The 24,393-nt window shown below is 42.5% G+C and overlaps 1 protein-coding gene across 1 annotated transcript in view; it reads right to left on the bottom strand.

The window, feature by feature from the left end:
- The window catches only part of GTF2F2 (general transcription factor IIF subunit 2), a 174,315-nt gene extending 152,688 nt beyond the window's left edge, over positions 1-21,627 (bottom strand). Inside the window, exons 1-4 of the mRNA XM_075850234.1 lie at positions 21,477-21,627; positions 12,074-12,147; positions 7,580-7,598; positions 6,678-6,828 (exon numbers count right to left, since the gene is read on the bottom strand). Coding sequence (XP_075706349.1) covers positions 6,678-6,828; positions 7,580-7,598; positions 12,074-12,147; positions 21,477-21,545 — 313 coding nt within the window. The 5' untranslated portion in view covers positions 21,546-21,627. The remainder of the gene's footprint in view (positions 1-6,677; positions 6,829-7,579; positions 7,599-12,073; positions 12,148-21,476) is intronic.
- Positions 21,628-24,393: the final 2,766 nt, after the last annotated feature.

Raw genomic sequence — 24,393 nt, forward strand, 5'->3', positions numbered from 1 at the left:
ATATATATATATATTCACATGTGCTACTTTTTACTTTGTTCTACTTTTTACTGCTCTATGGGGGCTGCCATTTTTTTTTTATCTCTGTATGTGTCGATTAACGACATATACAGAGATGGAATACGGCACATACATCCCCATAGAGAAACCCCGGGAGCCGTTCCATTCACTGCAGCGTACGCCGTCTGTGTGGGAACGGCGCATGCCCCGCTCCCACAGAGACAAAAATCAAACATACAATAGGAGCAGCACTGTGCAGAAAACCAAATGCGGCTGGTGCTATGCTTCAAATAACAGGGAGTGACGCTCTCCCAGTGTAGTATACAAAAAAATAGAGCATAGAAGCAGCACTCAAATAGCAAAAAATGAAATTTATTCATTCTCTGGGTGAATACATTTCATTTTTTGCTATTTGAGTGCTGCTTCTATGCTCTATTTTTTGTGTGTGTGTATATATATATATATATATATATATATATATATATATATATATATATATATATATTTCTAGCGACACATTCCCTTTAAGGCACGCCATGACATAAATGTACAGGATTAATAACAGGTCAAGATGGAGAAGGCTATGACATGACTGCTGTCAAGAGGATTTTCCCTTTTTATGCTGGCAGCATTGCACCCATCCATCACATCCCTAAATACCAGCACAACTCGGATGACTAAAGGTTAGATCAAAACAGGATTGGCACGGAGCGGAGGGCACAGATGTAATGGAAGTACTCAAACTATTCTTTTTCTTTATCTCTTTCAGCCATTTTTGTCAAAAAAGAAACCTGCTCATTAGTCAGACATTATTATTACCACATATGTTTTGTGCCCAGAAAATAAGATAAAAGCGGTGTGGATTTTCTTTTCCTGAGTCACAGCACTTTAAAGCCTCACCTGAGGCTCAGCTCATCTTCACATTTCTTCTGCTATTCAGTAGGAACATTCATTCCAGTTAATGTTGTGTCAAGTATCCGCACAAGACATATGTTGTGTATGATCAACAGGTCTCGTAATCTCACAAGCTATAATTTGTGGATAATACCAAGTGCAGCAGAGAAAACCTATCCTGAATGTCTCACAGATGTGTTTACTGAAATTACAATGTCAGGTTTTCCGCCATGTGGCTGAGGCGTATTCTCCTATAGATACGCATAGCTTCAGAATGTGAAGGATCACATCATCATAAAGCCCTAAAGTCTTTAAAGATTAACTGTCATTGCAGCAAACTATTGACATGTCATAGTGACGTCAGAAGTTCTGATCAGAGTGTGGGGGGGGGGGGGGGGATCCCGATCCAACACAAAAATCGCTAAATCTAATGGGCAGAAGCAATAACCTGAGTAACTTTGCTTCTTTGGCTGCAATCAGCAATATTATGCCTGAATACAGGCTCACATAGTAAGAACGTCCTCAGGCTGAAGACGCGCTTATAGACTTGCCAAGTGAGCCTGTCAGGCATATTAGGATTGCTGACTGCAGCCAAAGAAGCAAAGTGCTCAGGTGAGCGCTTCTGCTCGTTCGTTTTAGAGATCGGTAGGGATTTCGGCACCTGGACCCTCACCAATCAAAACTTCTGACACGTCACTATGACATGTCAAAAATTTGTTGAAATGATTGTTAAACATATGGGAAAGTAAGTGCTAGGAGACGGAGGTCAGGTGCTAGGTTTATCTGTTGCCTTACAGTGACAAAACTCCTAGATCGGCTCACTTATGAGCCACTGCAGCAGAAAAGATAGCCTATGCCATAATATAATCTTACTGCCATGTAGAAAAATGAATGTAAACAATATTTCCAATTGAAAGACTGGCGGGCTCTTCTACTAGCCTGGGGTCATTAAGGAAACACATGAGGTCAGTAAAACATTGCATGGCCAAATGTTCACTGATGTTTTCCACATTGGAATCAGTGTGAAAACGCTCGTAACAACCCTCCCATTGGGTTCAATGGAAACCGCCCCGTTGTTCATACAGGGTAGAATTTTCAGTGGCCAGAAAGGCAGAACACCTGCCGATTTTTTTATTTTTTTTTACATAAAATAAGTAGTGATATGTCACTTCGTAAAGCGTTTTTCACAGCGCATTCCGTCACGAAAACCGTGGCATGTAACTCCAGGCAGATTAACCTCATTGAATGGAGCTAATCAGTATGCAGAATTGTACTGTAAAACCGCAGCATAAATCCGACGGAGACACTCAGATTTCTGCTGCTGTTTCTCGGCCAATCGCTTGTCCAATTTTGTTCCGCATGAAAAATACACCGCTTGATCATCTAACAGGTTCGCTGAAGCCAATTAAACTATTTCATACTTACTATAAATACAATTTCTTATAACTCTACTTGGAGGAAGTGTGCAATTTGATACCCTGTTAATATTAATATAGTAGATAAAGTAGCATTGCTTAGAAGTATAGTAAAGGTGCCACAGTGACCAGCTTTAATTAAAAAAACACAAAAAAAAAAAACTAATTCTTACTAGATTAAATTAAAAAAAATTATATATTATATATATATATATATATATATATATATATATAGAAAAACCTGGAAAAATACAAAATCTTTAGTTCTGTATATACAACGGAAGAAAGAGCAGCAGATGTAGGCAATGCCTGTACTGTTAATACATCAATTAATATACTGAATTGGCTGAATGTAGATATAGTCCAAGCAAGTTAAATAAAATGCACCGGTGGCATTAGAACTTGGGTTTCTCGGTCATGCAAGCTGAATGACCATCACCAAAGGTTCGGTTACGCTACTCTCCCCAACCTCTATATAGAATTGTAGACCTTTTAAAAAGGGGTCAAAACTGTATTAAAAGAGGCATGGACTAACGAGACAGGGACATAATATTGATGCTTTACAAAGCATTACTGCAGCCTCATGTAGAATATTCATGTCACAGCCTCACCTGCTTCCAGGATGAGCAGCCGATCTGGCAAGCCTGTTAGAGCAGGGAGATAGCAAATCAAAAAGCGGCCAAATCTGGCGTCCACTCATATTAGGCAGCGCCCTATTTAAAGTGCCCCCTCCTGGCCTCATGTGGCAGTAATTATTCAAACTGGTTCTACGGCAACCCGGCTAAGTATCTCAGTGTTTTCCTGTGGACAAACTGGGCTAGATCTGGATTTCTGTGGTTCTCGGTGTTCAGACCCAGCAATCACACATCACTAGGTTTAAAGAGAAGGTGTCACGGGAAAACATTTTTTTAGATGTTTTTGCTTTTAGTATGTTATTAAAATAACTTTTATTTATTTGTGTTTTACTTTTTTCTTTCTTTTACTTCTCTATGGGGGCTGCCATTTTTTTTTTCATCTCTGTATGTGTCGATTAATGACACATACAGAGATGGCATACAGCACATACATCCCCATAGTGAATGCGAACGGGAGCCGTTCCATTCACTATAGCATACGCCGTCTGTGTGGGAACGGCGCATGCGCCGCTCCCACACAGTCCAAAAGGGAGGTCTTCGGCAGAGATGACAGTAAGATGACTACTTCCCGTCGCGGCTTCCGGACATATGTTCCAGGCAGCAAAGATGCGAGGAGTAGGATCGGAGGCAGCAGCGGCGGCAGGTAATTTATGTTTGCGTATGTGATGTGTGTATTATGTTCGTGTTATACTGTGTGATTAGAACTGTATCTAATCCTCCTACACTGTGTGCCGCCATTTTCTGAGCGAATGCAGAGTGTAGGAGGATTAGAAGATTCAACCACCTCCTTCTCCTGGCACTAGCCAGGATAAGGGAGGGTGGATTGTGTGAGGACACTAGAGCGTGTTTGTCTACACCAAATTTGCAGCATAAAGCAATGAAGTTGCTTTACCACATTGCAATGCTGTAATTTTGGGAATTGCTCCCTCTAGTGACCAGCACATGGAAATGTTATAAATTAGAATCTAATTTATAATATTTCCTGACTTGTGGAAAAAGTAAAACAATGTTTAATCACTTAAATACTAACGGTTTAACTGAAGAAAAAAAAAATCTAGTGACACATTCTCTTTAAGCATCTCAGTGTTGGTTTCTTCTCTGTTTGATTTGACTGACTATCCTTATATTTTCTGTGTACAGACTGGGCTGGGTCTGGATTTCTCAGTGTTGTTCTATGTTTTCAGGCATCGGAATTATATTTCACTATATTTATCTATGTACTTCAGTAATGGAATTATCAGTTTAGTTTGTTTGAACCTGGGTTCTTCACGGGTTTAGTGTAGAGTGGATATTATCCTGCTAGATTTCTTATGTGCTTTCTGGTTTACAATATTATTAAGAACTGAAAAGTTTGAAACGCGTAGGTGTTCTCTCCCGGGATTTTTTAATTTCTTGTTTTTAAGTTTGACTTAAATAGTTTTGTATTTTTTCACATCATATTGTGTGCTGGACCTCTAAAAAAAAAAAACGTTTTCCTTGGATTTCTACCTACTCCTGTAGCTCTCTTGCCCGTGCACCGAATAATCATGGAATGTGGCGTCTTTACTTCGAATGAGTGGGGAGCGGACCAATTTTTCTTGTATATTTTTAACTTTCTGATTTACCTTTTACGTGAACTGCTAAATTTATTAAGGTTATTGTCCTTTTTACTGTCATTATCCTACTGGATTTATCTTTTCATTTTCAGGTACCGTTTTACTCGTAGTGCCAATCAGTGGCTAACCAGTGGTCATCCTGATATTCCATAGTGTCTAACAGGGATCGCTCAGAGTCACAAGAGTTGATTCCACTATAGCGAACCTTCTAATCAGGGCAACAGTTCTGCTGTAGGTAGGGCTACTCTAAAGTTAGGGTGATTTTAAGGTTGCCCTGCAGACCTCTAAGGTTGATTACTGGGTAGCTTGCGCCGTGTCTCACTGCAATACCTTTTTAAGTTCAACAATACTATGACAATGCAGCAGAAAATACAAAAAGCAACTTAAGTTATGAGAGAGGCATTTTTGACCTTCGTAATGAGAAAATATAAAAATAATTGCATTTATTTAGTCTTGAGAAGATACGTCTAAGGGGAGGGGACGACAAAAACTACCTCTCTTGGTTGCAATCGATGCACATGTATGTTTTTTGTTGTTTTTTTAATTACAGTATCAAAAGAAGTTATTGTACGGTAAAAAACAAAGTTAGTACACACTAATTGTTGGATTTAAAGTTAAACCACTGTGATAAGTAAGCGGGATTTGGGTTACTGTCTTAAAGAATTTACCCCTCTTGTCCGTCCGTTCCGGACTGTTCGCTGTGTGCACTCGAGCGGCGTAGGTTTTGCCTGCGCATGCGCGCCTATCAATCCGGAATGAGGACCTACGTCACGAAGGGTTCCACCCCTGTGAGGTCAGGATGCTCGAGTTTCCCGATTGGTCTACCAAGTGGGCGCCGGCCACTACGCGTCAGAATCGTGCTGTGCAATCACGGTAGTAGGTGGGCTATTTAAAGCCCTGTACGAAGCCGTGTTTTTAGGTCAGAAAAAGCGCTGTCGTCTGTAAGGGTATGTTCACACGCACGAATTACGTCCGAAAAATGCGCCTCGATAGCGTTGCCAAACATCTGCCCATTGAAAGCAACTCCAATCTCATTTACATGTTTCACCTGCAGTTAACAAGCTCATCCAAATGTACTTTATTCATCAAGCATTCCTGACTCCTCTTAGGACATGAAGGTTCAAATATATGATTTCATTTTTAATAGCCTAAGTGCTCTTACGCCCCAACAGATTTCTGGCATATGGTGTGGATGTGCCCCTCAATACAAAACTATTGGTCAGCGATAACTGACTTTCTTAATTCAATATTGAACCCACCTACTCCTTGTTCACCGGAAATTTGTTTGTTTGGCATTCTGGATGAAGAACTGTGGCCCTATCACACCAGAACTTTTCTGAGAGAGACTATTTCTGGCCAGAAAGGCCATTGCAAGAAGGTGGATGGATAGACTATCTCCCCATGTTTCGATTTGGAAGCGAATGGTTAACGCTACTAACTCATACGAATGCATCATATTTAAACACAGAAATTGTCCAGACAAATTCCTCAAAGTTTGGGGTTCGTGGTGTAGATCCCTACGTACTGCCTACTCTTTTCAGGATCTCAATTCGGCCATAAATGACCTTAGTGGTGATATACAACCATAGCCCAATCTCATGGTCACCTGGTTTTGTACTCCCGGACCTCTTGCATGCTAATAATAATAATAATAATAATAATAATATGTACAAAGCTATAGAATCTTTAAGTTATCATGAGGTCTCACTCGTAATTATTACCGTCTCATGATGTGGTCATATTATCTTGTGACAATCCACACTTGTATGTGTTCTGTCACACTTATTGGGATGCTGTTGTCCCGTACCTTTTATATATTTTTGTTATGCTGCATTTTACTACTCTTTTCAATAAAATTTTTTTGTTTTTTTTGTTTTGTTTTTTTAAAAACCAAACGTTTTAAATTTGGACAATCCGCGTCAGATCATAAGCTAATGAAAGAGAGAGCAAGAAAAAAACAAAACAAAAAAAAAACACACAGTAAACGAAGACTAATAGTGGAATAGCCTTGGAGCTATACACAAAGCTTATAAAATCCTTCAGTATTTCGGTCTTCACTCCATGAACACAGAAAAGGGTTAGTTCGCTGGTACCGAAATAAGACATTGTACAAAAGTGAATCTTATGTGCCATCTTACCCGATAAGCTCTCAGTAAACACGGTTAGTGTCTGCCCTCCCACACTCTGTAATTGAAAAGGATGTTCCCTTGGTGCAGTAACAAAAGTTGAAGCAGGTTTTCCTCCAATATCCTGTATACTTGCAAGCTCTTCACTTAAAGTAAATGATACCTGTGACAACAAAATAGCTCAGTTAAGCAAGCGCTAATGCTTTGTTTAATAAGTAGAATTGAATTAAATGTGTTTGACAGGAAGAGAAGAAAAAAATCCTTGAAAGCATTCAAATAAAAATGGAGTAAAATGCAACAAACAATGGTTCTAGGTAAAAGAGTAAAGTAGAAAAAAAAACTCAGAGGCAAAGAAGAAAAAAAAAAAAGCTAAAATGTTACAGACGACCCCTTTTAGCTGGGGGAATAATCCATTCCTTCTGGAGAGGGGTGGTCTTTGTGAGACAACAAATTAAAGCTCTCACCATTAGGAAAAATGGACATCATATAGGGCGGGTGGTGGTGGTGCTCTGCTCACGATTCCCTGCTAAGAGCCCATTTTAGCGGACTCGATCTATCAATGTATTACATTTGAATATCCGTCAGGAAAAAAGCCCATCCAGACGTAGTGGAAGAAAAAGTCATGGAATTGTGGGCATGCTGCAGATCTCCAAATCCTCAGCATGTGAATTTTGCTGCAAATTTTTACATACAGACACCTCTGGCAATGCTCATCTTCGGTGAACAAGACATCGAGCATGTTGAAATCCAACACACCAAATCCTTGTTTCCCATAAGGTAGCCCCCACACACATTAGATTGCTGGCGAACTTGGCAGAATCCACCCACATTTGTCCAATTTGAATGGCTTGCTTTACTCTAAATTGTATAGTGTATTTGTTACGTGTGAGGATTTATATAAATGGAAAGCTTACCTCAGTCTTTCCTTGGTTTCTGCAGAAAAGATTACAAAAAAAAACCATTAGAACAAAAATTTACTTTTGAGGATCATGCAGGAGAAAATCAGATTAAAACTACCATTGCAAGTCTATGGGCATTAATACAGTTTTTTCCTCACCACTGGATTTTATACAGTACATGATCCCCACCGCAGTGTTGTATACAATGTATTATACAAAGGTCAAAGTGAGAGTGTTGCCCATTGCAACTACATACCAGCTTGTGGTTGTTCAGTGTACATTAGAAAATAAAATTTTGTCTATATACCCAAAGATCTTATACGTGTGCCTGCTGTATAATGTGATTCCAATTAATTCCAAAGCCATGGCTGATATTTGGCCTATATTCTTTTTACTAAATTTGGAAAACCATTTTTCAACGACCACGTACAGGGACAAGGTCATCATGATTAAGAAAAGGGCCATTCCCAAAATACTTTCACAATGTTTAAAGTACACAGTTTTAGGACATCATACGATGTATGCTCAGCCATACAAAACAAATTCATGAGGCTACAGATGAGTATATCAGGGGAAAAAACAAAACAAAACTTAGGCCTCATGCACACGACCGTAAAAACACCCGTATAACGGGCCCATAGACTTCTGTTGGCCACGGGTACCTTCCCGTTTTCTCACGGGAAGGTGCCCGTGCCGTTGAAAAAGATAGAACATGTTCTATTTTTTTATTTTACGGGCCGTGCTACTATACTTTATAATGGGAGCACGGCTCGGAAAAACGGCCGGCTGCCCGTGGCCGGCCGTGCTCGTAATTACGAGCACGGTCGTGTGCATGGGTCCTAAAAATATTCAAAACCGTCGAGCTAGTAAGACCCCTCCAGACACGAGAAGTACTCACACTTGCCTATATTTCTCTTTAAATTCGCAAGACGACACCTGTAGGACATTTCTATTCGCATTGGACATCTGCATCCTGTGATTTGCCCAGAACAGTCTAAGGGTATGTGCACACACAAACTCAAAACCGTTTTCAGACGTTTTTTTAAGCCACTCACGATTTTCGCAGCGTTTTTTACGGCCGTTTTTGGAGCGGTTTTCAATAGAATATATGAAAAACGGCTCCATAAAACGTCCCAAGAAGTGACCTGCACTTCTTTTTCGCGGCAGTTTTTTTTTATGCGGCCGTTTTTCTAAACGGCTGCATAAAAAAAATGGCCCGTCGGAACAGAACGCCGCTTTTGCCATTGAAATCAATGGGCAGATGTTTGGAGGAGTTTTGCTCCCGATTTTTCGGTCGTTTACGGCCCGAAAAACGGTCGAAAATAGCCCGTGTGAACATATCCTGAGGCTGATGCATTCAGACAGTCTTTAGCTTACTAGGGAGTGTTCCAATGGAGAACAGAGTCCTTTAAGGCTTTCAGTATTTGGGGGTCCCACTATGAGTGTGTGTGGCTTACTATTTTGGAGTTTGGGTTGCAATATCGCCTATACATTTTGATCCACAATAACAACGCTTACAGTTGAAGGAAGGAAAAATATTTAAAGGGGATGTCTGCTTTGGTTAATCATCTTGTTTGAAGGATCAACCAACAATAAGATCAATGAGCGTTCTGCCGCTAGGACCCCAGCGATCAGTTGTGATGTGCGGGTGAGCCTGGCAGGCATTCAATTTCTTTGCAGTGCCGCCAGAGGAGATGTGAAGCATTGCATGTTGAGTTATCTATGTAAGGCCTTATTCAGACAAACGTATTTTACGTCCGTGTGCTGCCCGTTTAAATAACGGACAGCACACAGACCCATGCAAATAAATAGGGCTATTCACACGTGTGATTTTTCACGCAGCATGTCCTATTTTAACCTCATCGCCCACTGAATTCGATGGGTGCATGAAAAAGACACAGACAGCACACGGACGACATTCGTGTGCTGTCAGTGTTTTACGCACAAGTTGCTAAATAAACCCACAGAACTACAAATCTCAGGAGAAGTCGTCCACCTTTTGCATGCTTTTTGGACTTTATTTCCTATGTGTGTATGTACTGGAAAAAGGGATATCTGCTAAGGATGTTTCACTAGGTTGCTATTTTTTAAAATTGTCAGAGTGGTATAATATTTCTTTCTGCTAAATAAATGCTGAAAAAAAAAAAAAAAAGAAACCAGACATGAAAAACTGATGCCACACGGAACTGTGACATATGAGCCATGTTTTTGCGGATGAAATGGGCACACTCGTCTGAATAAGGCCTAATGCAGAAACGTTCTGGGTCCTCCAGAGTTAGGCCCCATGCACACAACCGTATTTTTCTCCACCCGTAAATACTGGCATAAATACGGGTCCTTGGTCACACGTATTCGACCCGTATTGCACCAGTATTTACGGACCCGTGCCCGTAAATACGGGTCCGGTGTCACCCGTATTCCACCCGTATTTACGGGCACGTTTTCGCTGCAAAATTACACTGCAGTAAATCGGCAGCCCTTCTCTCTATCAGTGCAGGATAGAGAGAAGGGACAGCCCTTTCCGTAATAAAAGTAAAATTCATACTTACCCGGCCGTTGTCTTGGTGACGCGTCCCTCTCTTGACATCCAGTCCGACCTCCCTGGATGACGCGAAGTCCATGTGACCGCTGCAGCCAGTGATTGGCCTGTGATTGGCTGCAGTGGTCACATGGGCTGTAACGTCATCCCAGGAGGCCGGACTGGAGGAAGAAGCAGGGAGTTCTGGGTAAGTATGAACGTCTTTTTTTTTTTTTTTTTACAGCTTTATCTATATTGTGATCGGCAGCCACTATCCCTGGTGCTAAAAGAGTTGCTGCCGATCGTTTAACTCTTTCAGCACCCTGGACAGTGACTATCCCCTGCCGTAATTGCGGCCTGAAATAGGACATGTTCTATATTTTTCAACGGCACGGGCACCTTCCCGTAAGCATGAAGTCTATGGGCCCGTAATTACGGGCAATTTTACGTTCGTTTGCATGGGGCCTAAGACATTATTTGTAGCTGCTCTCCACTCTGGCAGATAGAGGAAGTTCCCCGTTCAATTTTTCCCTTGTAGGATATATTTGAAAATGTGTTTTCTGAACCATACAACCATTTAAAAGGAGTTGTTTTTTTCCCATCTCCGATACTGATGTAATATCACTAGGGTATGCCATTACTTTCTGATCAGGGCATGACTGCTAGAATCCCGAGAAAGGAGAGGCTGCTGAAACGGTTTAGCGATGTTGCCCCTTTACAAAGTTTGTCCCTGCACAGTGGCGCTTCCGGCCACCAGTTGTGCTGGAGATTGTAGAACAACCCAATTCACTTGAATTACGTCACATCAACGCGTACAGCTGATAAACAGGGACTGGCTGAGCGAAAAACTCCATCAAATCACTTCAGTATATTATCATTTGTTGTTTTCCAGTTCTAAGCAAATTAAAATGTATTTATAAATCCTGGAACCCTTTAAAGAAAAATTTAGGAAATTAGAGAATTTCAAAACAAACAAACCTAATATAGTCTTATAGAAATGATCCATTAAAGTCCGTTCTGGATTGTATCCCGCATTCAGAAATGAGAATCATCAGGCATTTGTTTCCAGCATACAGATGCCTACAGAGAATCTTTCGTTTATCGCACATTTAGCAGGAATGACGTTTAATAAATTTATATTTATTTCAAGTTTTAGTGGAAACCTCCAGTCTAGGGGGAGCCCATCACAGCATGTGATGTGTGGTCACACCAGGCTCCTTCAGCTAGGCAGAGATATCATTATCTGTTATGTTAACCCTCTGAGCACCAATGCTTTACTACAGACAGTTAGGGTGAAGTCACATGTGGCGTGATTGCTTGTATTTCCTCAGCGTAAACATGCGTTGCGGAAAACTTTACAATGTGTGCCCATGGGAAAAACATTCTGCAACGCAAGAACTAGAGAAATCTGAGTTGTGGAATATTTTTCCTATAGGCACACATTGTTTCGAAAAAAAACAACAAAAAAACACGCGTCGGACATACAAGGCAAATACGCCATGTGCGGGCTCACCCCTATAATATGTCAGTAGTAAAGCCTTGGTGCTCACAGGTTGAACATGCGTCACAGGTTACATTCTGTGCAGACAACAGCAGCAAAAACTCGTCAGCGGTCAACCATCGCACAGGAAAACAGAGTACACCCCCTCCGCAGACTGCTCAATGGAATTTTGCACAAGTATTAGAGCGATAAAGACACCGATGTGCCCGACCAAGTAACTTACAGAGCTACTGTATACCTTTTCGGCAGCAAAATCATAGCTGCTATATTTGCTTTCATAAGCACGTGCACGGAGCTCCTCTTTAAACAGCAGCCAAGTTCACCACTGACTTTTTTCCAAACTCTGGGAAAGTTATTTTCTATCATAACTAAAACAGACATTCATTGTTACCTTTACCACATTCTGACAAAGTCAAACAACTACACTAACTTGGGTAAGGTCGAAGTATGACGTCACCAGAGACCATAAACCAAAAAAGTTTAGGCTTACTTGACAATTCGCAGCTTTCCAACTTCACCCCTTCCTGAGGCTTTTGCCCACTGCTGTGCCAAGTACTTTGGAAGCTGCAAAAAAAATAGAAAAAAAACCAAGTCTCATTAAATGTCAGCACTTCATATAAACACAATTCTGTAAATAACACATTTCTCTATGTAGACAAGACATGGCGATGATTAGCAATGCAGATAACCCAAGTGTTTGTTCTTTCAAGACGCAAACAGGCTAAAAATACTGCATTTAGTATATGCAGATCTGCCGTGTTCAACTGATAGATGTCGATTCTATTTGAATATCAAAAGCAACATTTGCAGAAATGGGAAAAACATCAAAGCATGTGAATGTTTATCTGCTCAATGCCAGTTTCTAATTTCTGACAAGATAAATATTTGCCAACAGGAATTTCAGTGTTCTGTACCACTAAACCTACACGACAGCATCTGATGGTCAGTCCCTTAAACCAATGTCACCTTTATTAAACAAATAGAAACTGAAGATTATGCGCTGTTCCCCATTCTTTGTATAAAAATATTTTATAAGTAATTTATATCTAAATACCCCAGAGGATGTCCGTTCACAGGGAAACATGTCGGGGAGAAAGCAACCACAGGGTCAGCCACCAGTACGAAACCATTTTGAAATTTGGTGCACGTATATTGCGGTTTACAAGGGGATAGTAGCATTCAGTGCTAATTAACCCCAATATAGCTTTACACGGCCGTTATTAGGGGTACTTATGCCACAGCACTGCCTCTTCATGGCGCTGTATCATAAACCCGGCACGGTTGCCGGCATGTCTAAAGAGAACCAGGCTCCTGTCATAATGGCTGGGATCGGAGTTACCTCTGATCCCAGCCAATTAACCTGCCAATTGCGACCACGGCAACGAAGTTGTTTTAAAGTTAAAAATAGATCAATACATTTTTTAAATTAATTACTTTTTCATCATGTCCACATTGCTGATCTAGGTGGGTTGAGACCAGAGATTAGACAAATTCCTCCCCTACTTCATGTCATACTACTAGTGGCATTTTGGGGTATACTCCTACTATGGTTATCACCGGCAAAACCCAACATTTCTGAACTCACTACACAACTTCACAAACTGCTTGGTCTAGAACGGTTCGATGTAGAGACACATACTAAACTGTTCTTAAAAGGGAATGTGTCGCGAATTAAACTTTTTTATTTTTATTTTTTTTTAAGTGTCGTTACTTATTTCTATTATATTTTTTCAGTTTTTTGCTGTATTTTTTTTTTCCATATGGTGGAAAGTATTACAAATTAAAGAGGCTCTGTCACCAGATTTTGCAACCCCTATCTGCTATTGCAGCAGATAGGCGCTGCAATGTAGATTACAGTAACGTTTTTATTTTTTAAAAACGAGCATTTTTGGCCAAGTTATGACCATTTTTGTAGTTATGCAAATGAGGCTTGCAAAAGTCCAAGTGGGTGTGTTTAAAAGTAAAAGTCCAAGTGGGCGTGTATTATGTGCGTACATCGGGGCGTGTTTACTACTTTTACTAGCTGGGCGTTCTGATGAGAAGTATCATCCACTTCTCTTCAGAACGCCCAGCTTCTGCCAGATCACGCTGTGACGTCACTCACAGGTCCTGCATCGTGTCAGACGAGCGAGGACACATCGGCACCAGAGGCTTCAGTTGATTCTGCAGCAGCATCGGTGTTAGCAGGTAAGTCGATAAAGCTACTTACCTGCAAACGCTGATGCTGCTGCAGAATCAACTGTAGCCTCTGGTGCCGATGTGGCCGACACGATGCAGGACCTGTGAGTGACGTCACAGATCTGCACTGCCAGAAGCTGGGCGTTCTGAAGAGAAGTGGATGATACTTCTCATCAGAACGCCCAGCTAGTAAAAGTATTAAAAACGCCCCGATGTACGCAGATAATACACGCCCACTTGGACTTTTGCAAGCCTCATTTGCAGAACTACAAAAATGGTCATAACTTGGCCAAAAATGCTCGTTTTTTAAAAATAAAAACGTTACTGTAATCTACATTGCAGCGCCTATCTGCAGCAATAGCAGATAGGGGTTGCAAAATCTGGTGACAGAGCCTCTTTAAATAATAATTTGACATGTTTTCCTATGTTGGCCACCAGGGGGGGGGGCACTTCCCAGAATTACAGCAAGGTGAATAAGGCAAAGCAACCTGACTCACAGCTGCTGTAAATGTGGGAGGGAATCTCACCCCCCCTCCCACAAGCCAGGAAAAGGTGTCTTCAAATTGCTAGGCAGTGTCCGGCAGCTATTTTGGGTGTGATTCTGCAGCTGGCAGAAGTTATAGGACACACCAAAAGGCTAAGGCCTCATTCACACGACAGGGTTTCCTGGCCGGGTGCCGGCCGTTCATAAATCGGCCGGCACCCGGCTGCATTAGGAATAATAGACCCCTAATGGGGTTATTCACACGATCGATTTTTTGACGGCCGGGAAAACCGGCCGTCAAAAAATGGGACATGCTCTATTTTCGGCTGCCCGGCTCCCATAGAAGTCTATGGGGCCGGGTAATACACGGACATCACCGGAATGTGTCCCGAGTGATGGCCGGGTTTTCCGTCGCTTGCGCTCTATCTCCTCCTCCTCACAGCGCAGAGTGCATGTGAGGAGGAGTTGATGCCATTCGGACGAATGGCTGTACGCTGTACACTGTGTGGCAGGGCAGGGGTGTACAGCAGGTGGAGGGAGCTCTGCGCTGGCTCCCTTCCCCTGCTTGTTTTAAAAGCGCCCTGGCCCGGCGACACCTTCCATGGCGCCGCTAGCAGCTGCTGCTGCTGCTGCTACTACTACAGTAGCGACACCACTATAGCAGAGCAGGGAGGTATCTCCCCGCTCTGCTATGTGCTAGCCCCACTTTAGCTCCTTGAAGGAGCGGAATCCCCATGTTTTCGGGGATTCCGCTCCTAGACAGAGCGCTTGATGTCTCTGTCCATATCTGGGCAGTGACATCAGGGGAAACTCCTGAAGTGGAATCCCCGAACACATGGGGATTCCCCTTCAGGAGTTGCCGCTGATGTCACTGTCCAGATATGCCCGGCACGGATGCAAAACTTTATACAAACCGGCCGGGCAAAATGGCCGATTTTAACGTCCGACACTCGGGCTCGGGCGGGACCCGGTCGTGTGAACCCAGCCTTAGGGTATGTTCACACGCTTACTAAACAAAGGGAAACCAGCTCCTGATTTTCAGCCATTTTTTAATCAAACTCGCGTTTTTTACGGCCGTTTTTGGAGCTGTTTTTCTATAAAGTCAATGAAAAAAGGCTCCAAAAACGTCCCAAGAAGTGATGTGCACTTAATTTTGGCGGGCGTCTTTTTACGCGCCGTTTTTGGAAAACGACCACGTAAAAAAACGCCCTGTCGGAACAGAACGCCGTATTTCCCATTGAAACCAATGGGCAGATGCTTCCGATTTTTCAGCTGAAAACATTGCGTGTGAACATACCCTTAGAATGATGAAAGTGAAGTGAATAACTTTTCAGTTGACAGGTGCACACGGCGTATATTTGACACGTTTTTTTTTTTGCACATTTTGCGTGCCAAAAACCACATAAAAAAACGCTTGATTACACTTGATTGTGCGTGTGCGTGATTCTTCAAAACAGCTGATAAGCGGCTATGAAGTATCAGCGGCGCCCGTGCACACTCCGCTCTGACACACACACACTGGAAAAGTCTTAAAGGGATCTTCCAGGAAAACATGGCGCCGCACCTGTCCTCAGGTCGTGTGTGGTATTACAGCTCTGTCCTATTCACTTCAATGGAGGTGAACTGCAATACCAGACACAACCTGAGGACAGGTGCGGCGCTGTGTCTCCAATTCGGACACCCCTTCTATCCTGAGATGACCCGACGGGGGAGGCGGGTGTCAGAGCCACCCACCGCCATCACTGCAGACAGAACCACACAACTATGGCATGAAGGCAGGGCTTGTCCTGAGTGCACTGTCTCTTGTTATGAACAGATTTAGAGTCACATGAACTCTGTCTGCATCAGAACCTATAACCTAGGTCCGATCACATGACAGAGGGGGATCACCAAGAACCCTGTGCACCCTCAGCCCGTCCATCCAGCCCTTTCCTGGTTATATCTGCTTCTGGGAAAGCTGGGTGACCACCATTACCCCTCCTACTGGAGTGTGTTTAGGGATGAGACTAATGAACCTCTCACACTCCAGTAGGAGGGGTAATGGTGGTCACCCAGCTTTCCCAGACCCCTGAACGGTAAATCTCTCTAGTTGTGCTGAGACTGTTTGGGGATGTGACTAATGAACCTCTCAGTCTCAGCACAACTAGAGATTTATCGTTCATCACCCAGCTTTCCCAGGACAGTTACATCACGTGTCCTTTATACAGAGTCCTGCACGACTATAGGGGGGCCCGTCGGGGGTCACGAGAGCGGAGGTCTGTGAGAGAGAGAGGGACAGACACACACACACACCTTACCTGCAGTGCAGCTGGTCTTCATGATGGCACCTGCTATCTCCCTACAAACAGCTTCTCTGCTGTGTGACTCTGCGTCTGCGCAGTACAGAGCCATAGAGCAAAAGCAATGGACGGGAGCCGTTCATTGACTCCTATGCACTGTAGCTGCCGTATTCCATCTCTGTATGTGTCGTTGATCGACACATACAGAGATGAAAAAAAAATGGCAGCCCCCATAGAGAAGTAAAAGTTAGAAAAAAGAAAAAAGTAAAACACAAACACATAAAATGTATTTTAATGACATACTAAAAGCATTATTATATAAAAAAAAATAATTTGCGACACCTTCCCTTTAATAAATAGAAACCTTTTATTGTTCATTACTGGACGGAGTCAGAGATATCTAGATTTAATGACCACCTATCAATATACTAGATCAGAGTTTCTCAACCTTTTCAGGGTCTGGGCACCCCAAGAAAAAAAAAAAATTCTCAGGGCACCCCTACCAAAAATTATTTACCAAACAACAAAAAATAGCTAAAAACAAGCAGTACACTCTTAGTGTCTGTTCACACAACGTTTTTTTGTAAGGCAGAAACTAAAAATCTGCCTCCAAATTCATTTAGGAATTTTGAGGCAGATTTTGAATTGACAGCGCTGTTTGAGTTTTTTTTTTGCTGTGTTTTTTGCCCACATTTTTTTTAAGCCGTTGAAGTGAATGCAAAAACCGCAGACAAAAAAAAAAAAGCACCGAACAAGCGCTGCAGTTTTTTTCTGCCTCCTATTAATTTCAACGGGAGGTCAGAGGCGGAAACCACCTGAAGACCATCAGCCCCCACTCACAGTAAAATTACCATCAGCCCCCCACTCACAGTATAATGACCCCTCAGTAAAGAGACCATAAGCCCCCTCCAGTAAAGTGACCATCAGCCTTGGCCCCCCAGTAAAGTCACCATCAGCCTCCGTCCCGTCCCCCCCAGTAAAATGACCATCAGCCCCCTCCAGTAAAGCCGCCATCAGTCTCAGTCCCCCCCCCCCGTCCCCCCCCCGATAAAATGACCATCTGCCCCTCTAGTAAAGTGACCATCACAGAGAGGATATGTGCTTACTCCTGGGGAAGGAATAAATAAGGAGGTATAAGAACAACAGCTCCCAGCATGTCCAGGCTATTATTATGTGATATCAATGGACATTACAGGGAGGAGGTATAAGAGGAGAGGACTACAGCTACCAGCATGTCCAGGACGTTATGGGATATCAGAGGACATTACAGAGAGGAGGTATAAGAGGAGAGAACTACAACTCCCAGCATGTCCAGGACGTTATTATGGGATATCAGAGGACATTACAGAGAGGAGGTATAAGAGGAGAGAACTACAACTACCAGCATGTCCAGGCTGTTATTATGGAATATCAGAGGACATTACAGAGAGGAGGTATAAGAGGAGAGAACTACAACTACCAGCATGTCCAGACTGTTATTATGGAATATCAGAGGACATTACAGAGAGGATGTATAAGAGGAGAGAACTACAACTACCAGCATGTCCAGACTGTTATTATGGAATATCAGAGGACATTACAGAGAGGAGGTATAAGAGGAGAGGACTACAACTTCCAGCATGTCCAGGCTGTTATTATGGGATATCAGAGGACATTACAGAGAGGAGGTATAAGAGGAGAGAACTACAACTCCCAGCATGTCCAGGACGTTATTATGGAATATCAGAGGACATTACAGAGAGGAGGTATAAGAGGAGAGAACTACAACTACCAGCATGTCCAGACTGTTATTATGGAATATCAGAGGACATTACAGAGAGGAGGTATAAGAGGAGAGGACTACAACTTCCAGCATGTCCAGGCTGTTATTATGGGATATCAGAGGACATTACAGAGAGGAGGTATAAGAGGAGAGGACTACAAATTCCGGCATTCCCTGGCTCCATTTCTCACACAACTGCTAACAAACGAAAGAAAAAAAATACTTACCCTGCCCAGCGTTAATGGCTCCTCTCCCTCCGTCAGGCTTCTAGTGGGAAGCGGTGGGCGGTACTCGTAACAGACGTCCGCGCGTCACGTCTGCTACAACGTCGGGGGTGGAGCTTGTAGCAAAAAAATAATATATATATATATCTTTTTGCACTGCATGAGCCGAGTGTCGCGGCACCCCTTGACGGCTCTCACGGCACCCCGGTTGGGAACCACTGTACTAGATGGTATGTCAGGGAAAATCTTAGCGGCACCGTAGGGGGAGCTAGAACGGAAACGTGACGATTAATCAGAGTTAATTCTGGTGGAGTATGTAGGAGAGCATGCTGAATTTTGTTTCAGGGTAGTACTTTGCGGGACTGCCTTGATTCACCGTGGCTGGGCTGCCTGGTCTTGTTCATAAATGTCAGATAGATGGGAGTCCCACATATCTCCCGAATGGGGCCCCCTAAACCCTGTTCTACCGCTCTGTGTTGCAACTGAATGAGGTGAATTCAGACCATGAAAGAGGTCATATGGTCGTGAGTTACGTAAATAACATAGCACGCTGAGCTACGCTGTTTCTGTAACTCCCATAGTAGTGAATGGCAGTTATGGAAGCAGTGTAGAACGCGAGCTATGCCATTTCCGTAACTACCATTCCTTTCTATGGGACTTACGGAAACAGCGTAGCTCAGCGTGCTATGTTGTTTACGTAACTCACGACCATATGACCTCTTTCATGGTCGGAATTCACCTCATTCAGCTGCAACACAGAGCGGTAGAACAGGGTTTAGGGGGCCGCGTTCTGGAGATAGGTGCGGGTCCCAGAGGTGGAACTCGCATCTATCTGAAATTTAGGACATATCCTGTGGATATGTCATAAATGTCTCTCATGGGAAAACACCTTTAAATGATAATGATGAACTGCAATACCAAACAGCACATGGATAGGTGCGGTACGAATTTTTTGCAAATCCTTTTTTCTAACCCTTGACAATCAAGATAGAAGTCACCCGACCCCCATTTAGCCTGTGGATATGCCATGAATGTTTAAAGGGGTTGTCCACTGCCGGACAACTGATGACCTATATCAGCCACTCCGGTGGCCTGCGAGCACCAGATGTCATTGCAAAATTATGCGATCTATGGAACCGGAAGCAGTTGGCTCCGTACATAGCATAGCGGCAGTGCTGCAGAACTGCTTCCTAGCTCACGGAATAATGGCCGAGCTGCAGCTCTGCTCCTATGGAGTGGTCGGAGCGCTTTACTTCCGGCTTCAAATACTGCACACCCTTCAAAACATCCGGCACCCGAAGACAGCCGATCGGTGCCCTATATTGACAACCTATCCTGTGGATAGGTCATCAGCCGTCCGATCGTGGACAACCCCTTTAAGTGGTTTGACAGCGAGAAGGGACTCCGTCTGTTGCTAATCGGCGGCCTGTGAACGCAGTCACGGCACAGATTGATTGCCATGGAAACTGGAGCTTAACAAAGGCCTGTACATATAATGGTATAGACGTGATCGTACCGGCCCATAGAATAAAGTTAACATGTTATTTTTCGCCTAATCGTGAACGGCAAAAATTTAAACCGTGGAAAACGAGCGCTGGAATGGTTGATTTTTCCAATTCCCTCCTAGAAAAAGTAAGGTCTCATGCACACAACCGTATTTTTGCAGCCGCAATTTATCCGTAATTTCAATGGCCTCATGCACAAGACCACGATTTACAGAGATCGGTGAGGGGCGCAAACCCGGACTGCAAAAAGTCAGGAAAAGTCGTTTTTGCGGTCCGGACTTGCAGACTCACCAATACTAGTGAGTTGTTGTGGATCCGTAAATCCGGATGACACATGGACGCACAAGAAGGGTTTCTAACAGACTGCAAAACCAACACAGTCGTGTGAACGAGGCCTTGATAATAAACGTATTAATATATTATATGTGCCCAAAAATAGCGCTATTAAAAAAAAAAAAATCAACTTGTTCTGCAAAAAAAAAAAACAAGCCCTCTAAAGGTTATATAGGCAGAGAATAAGAAAAGTGAAGATGAAAAAAACTAAATAGCCAGTCTTACTAAATCCCCTTGAAGGGCCTAAGAGCTGTGCAAGCCGTCCACAAACAAGACGGCTACTGTTTTGTCTCATGATTATTTTGTAGAATTCAAATTCTCAAAAAAAAGAAAAAAAGTCAAGAAGAAGCGCTTTATAGGTCAGATATGCAAGTACTAGGCGAAGCGGTTTTTACGGTTCCTAGGGAAGGGACCGATACACTCCCAAAACACGTAAAAATACTTAAAACCTAAATAAAAGACTTAAAAAAAAATTATACTCCCTCCCTTTCAAGGTCAGTATTATTACTATAGTCGGTGCCACCACTATACAGCTCTCTTTTCTACATTGACTAGACCATGAATATTTTGTAATCATACTATATTTATGGACTGGCTTAGGGGACTGCACAGAGGGTGGTACAGTTGCCGTGGCAACCATACGGCGAGTGTCGTGCACAGATCCTAATATTTATATCTGCACGTGTGTACGGTCCAATATTAGAACATTTGTCTGATTGTAGCCAAATTGGAAGAAAAACTAGAGCACTTATTCATAGTAACCAATCAAGCTGCTGCTTTTATTCTCCAAAGTGCCTCTGAAAAATGAGCGCTGGACCCTGATTGGTTGCTATGTGCAACTGCTTCACATTTCCCTCGCACTAGTTCAGATAATCCTCCCTATTGTACATAACATACAAGTGAGAGGTTAGGGACGGGTCCTGTCTTCATTGTCACCACAGACCCCACAAAGACTTCATGATGCTCTGAGATCGCAGGACTACCTGCATGAGAACAAAGCGCAGGGCTAGAAGGCCAATACGTAAACAATATGATAAGCCCCGGCGTACTACAACCACATCACCCGCACACATCACACGTCTACTGCACAGTTGCAGCAATATATCTATTCAGACGCCGATCTCTTACCTTAACCAGCCACATGCCGGTATTCTGCTTCGCTCCGCTAAGATCCACTTCTCCTTTATCTGCAGACATGTCGTTTACTCGTTTCACTGCTAGCACTCTGTTACTACCGGCACATGGGGGAAGACTAAAGGCGGCGGACAAACTGTACGGAGCGAGAGATGGAACAAACTTCCGTATGCGTTTATACTGCCCCTAGTGCTTCTACCTCATTATTGCAATGGACGCTTCATGTCTGGCAGAATTTTGTGAATCAGTTCCAGATTTCCCCTATAAACAGAGTCATATTTACCCATTAACAGCTGCAGATTGCCCCCAACTTCATTTAGAGTTCCATAGTTCCTCAATAAACATACTGTCCCCATAAACATAGCCATAATTACCCATTACCAGCACCACAGTGCCCCCATAAATAGTGTCAGACACACACCTCATTAATAGTGACAGCGTTCCCCCATAAACAGAGCCAAAGTTACCCATTAACAGCTTGAGAGTGTCCCCATAAATACTCTAGTTTCCCAAGTGACTTCCAACTGTGGCAAAGCAGCAAAGAATGGGGGATGCTGCACTTTCAGGACCCGGGTAGTTTTGGCAATCAGGATGCGGTGTATTTATCCATTTTCTGCATCACTGTTGGGGTGCTCTGCCAATTTGCAGATCATCAGACTGACCTGCGAGATGATGTTTTCAGGGACCAGTTCAGTTCTGAAGTGCCTTTGAGGGCCTTATATATTACAAAGTCCCCATAAATCACCCCATTTTGAAAACTGCACCCCTCAAAGTATTCAAAACAGCTTTCAGAAAGTGTTTTAACCCTTTAGGCGTTTCACAGAAATTAAAGCAAAGTAGAAGTCAAATTTACAAATTTAATTGTTTTCCCCCAAAATACATTTGTAATAAACATTTTTCTGTACCACAGAAGGTTTTACCTGAGAAATACAACTCCATATTTAATGCCCAGATTCAGCAGTTTTTAGAAATATCCCACATATGGCCCTAGTGCGCTAATAGACTGAAACACAGGCCTCAGAAGCAAAGGAGCACCTAGAGGATTTTGGGGCCTCCTTTATTTAGAATATATTTTAGGCACCATGTCATGTTTGAAGAGGTCTTGTGGGGCCAAAACAGTAAAGACCCCAAAAAGTGAATTTATATATGGGGTATAGTTAGCATTTTGAATTCACAGTTTTTTTGCTAAATTTATTTGAATTAGTATTTGAAGATGAAAATCTACTTTTTTTCTGAAAAAAGGAATAAAGGAGAAAAAACACCCCAATATATGTAAAGCAATTCCTCCCGATTATAGCAATGCCCCATATGTGGTAATAAGCTGCTGTTTGGACCCACAGCATGGCTCAGAAGGGAAGGAGCACCATTTGGATTTTGGATTTCTGATTTTGCAGGAATAGTTTTCAGTGCCGTGTCGCATTTGCAATGCACTGGAGGGACCAAAATAGTGGAAACCCCCCAAAAGTGACCCCATTTAGGAAACTACACCCCTCAAGGAATTTTTCTAGGAGTAAAGTTAGCATTTTGACCCCACAGTTGTTTTGCTGTATTCATTGCAGTCTGTAAAGGTAAAAATCTACTTTTTTTTCTGAAAAAATGTAGCCATTTTTAATTTTTACAAAGAATAAAGGAGAAAAAGCACCCCAACATTTGTAAAAAAAATTCTCCCGATTACGGAAATACGCCATGTGCGGTAATAAACTGCTGTTTGGATCCACAGCTTAGAAGGGAAGGAGCGCTATTTGGCTTTTGGAGCTCAAATTTAGCTGAAATGGTTTCCGGGTGCCATGTCACATTTGCAAAGCCCCTGAGAGGCCAAAACAGTGGAACCCCCCAAAAGCGACCTCATTTGGGAAACTACACCACTTAAGGAAGCTATCTAGGGGTATAGTGAGCATTTTGACCCCACAGGTCTTTTGCAGAATTTATTAGAATTAGGCCATGCAAATGAATATCAACATTATTTCCACTAAAATGTTGTATTTTTTCAGTTTCATGAAGGAGGAAAAAGCACCCCAATATTTGTAAATCAATTTCTCCCGAGTACGGCAATACCCCACACGTGGTCATAAATGTTTTTTCATTAGAAAGTAATTAACCCCTTCCGGACTGAAAAATGTTGTGCTTTTTCTTTTTCGTTTTTCCCGCCCCGCATTCCAAGAGCCATTTTAATTTTTTCGTCAATAGAGTGGTGTGAGGGCTTATTTTTTACGGGACGAGCTGTAATTTTTATTGGTACCATTTTTTGGTACATACAACTTTTTGAGCACTTTTTATTACATTTTTGGGTAGAGCCAAGGTGACAAAAAAAATAGCGATTTTGCAGTTTTACATTCTTTATTTTTCACGGCGTTCACCGTGCGAGTTAAATAATGGTATATTGTAATAGTTCTGACTTTTACGGATGCAGCGATACCAATTTTGTGTATTTTTTTACATTACTTTAGAGAAAAAATGTGAAAAGGTTTTTTTTGTGACTTTAAATATTATTAAATTTTTTTCACTAAAAATAACTATTTACTTTTCTTTTTACACATTTTATTAGTCCCCCTAGGAGACTTGAACCAGCAATCAGTAGATCGTTGGTAGAATACACTGCAATATTAATGTATTGCAGTATATTGTTATTTTTACAGGCTCCTGTAAAAGCGCGACCGCTGTTCCTGTCCGTTAGTCCTGGGTGTCAGTTCTAATACACAGCTGACACCCGCAGCATATGGCATGTGCCCAGCGTGTGAGCCCGCTCCATACATCACCCCCAACACCACGACATGCTATGTCGTGGTGCGCGAAAGGGTTAATGCGCAGCGAATGGTGCAGAGTGAAAATTACAATTTTCCACTGATATGCCATTTTAGTGCACAATATGTTGTGCCCAGTTTGTGCCACTGAAGAAAAATACCTCATAAAA

The sequence above is a fragment of the Rhinoderma darwinii genome, chromosome 2 (genome assembly GCF_050947455.1).
Source record: "Rhinoderma darwinii isolate aRhiDar2 chromosome 2, aRhiDar2.hap1, whole genome shotgun sequence".
Taxonomy (NCBI): domain Eukaryota; kingdom Metazoa; phylum Chordata; class Amphibia; order Anura; family Rhinodermatidae; genus Rhinoderma; species Rhinoderma darwinii.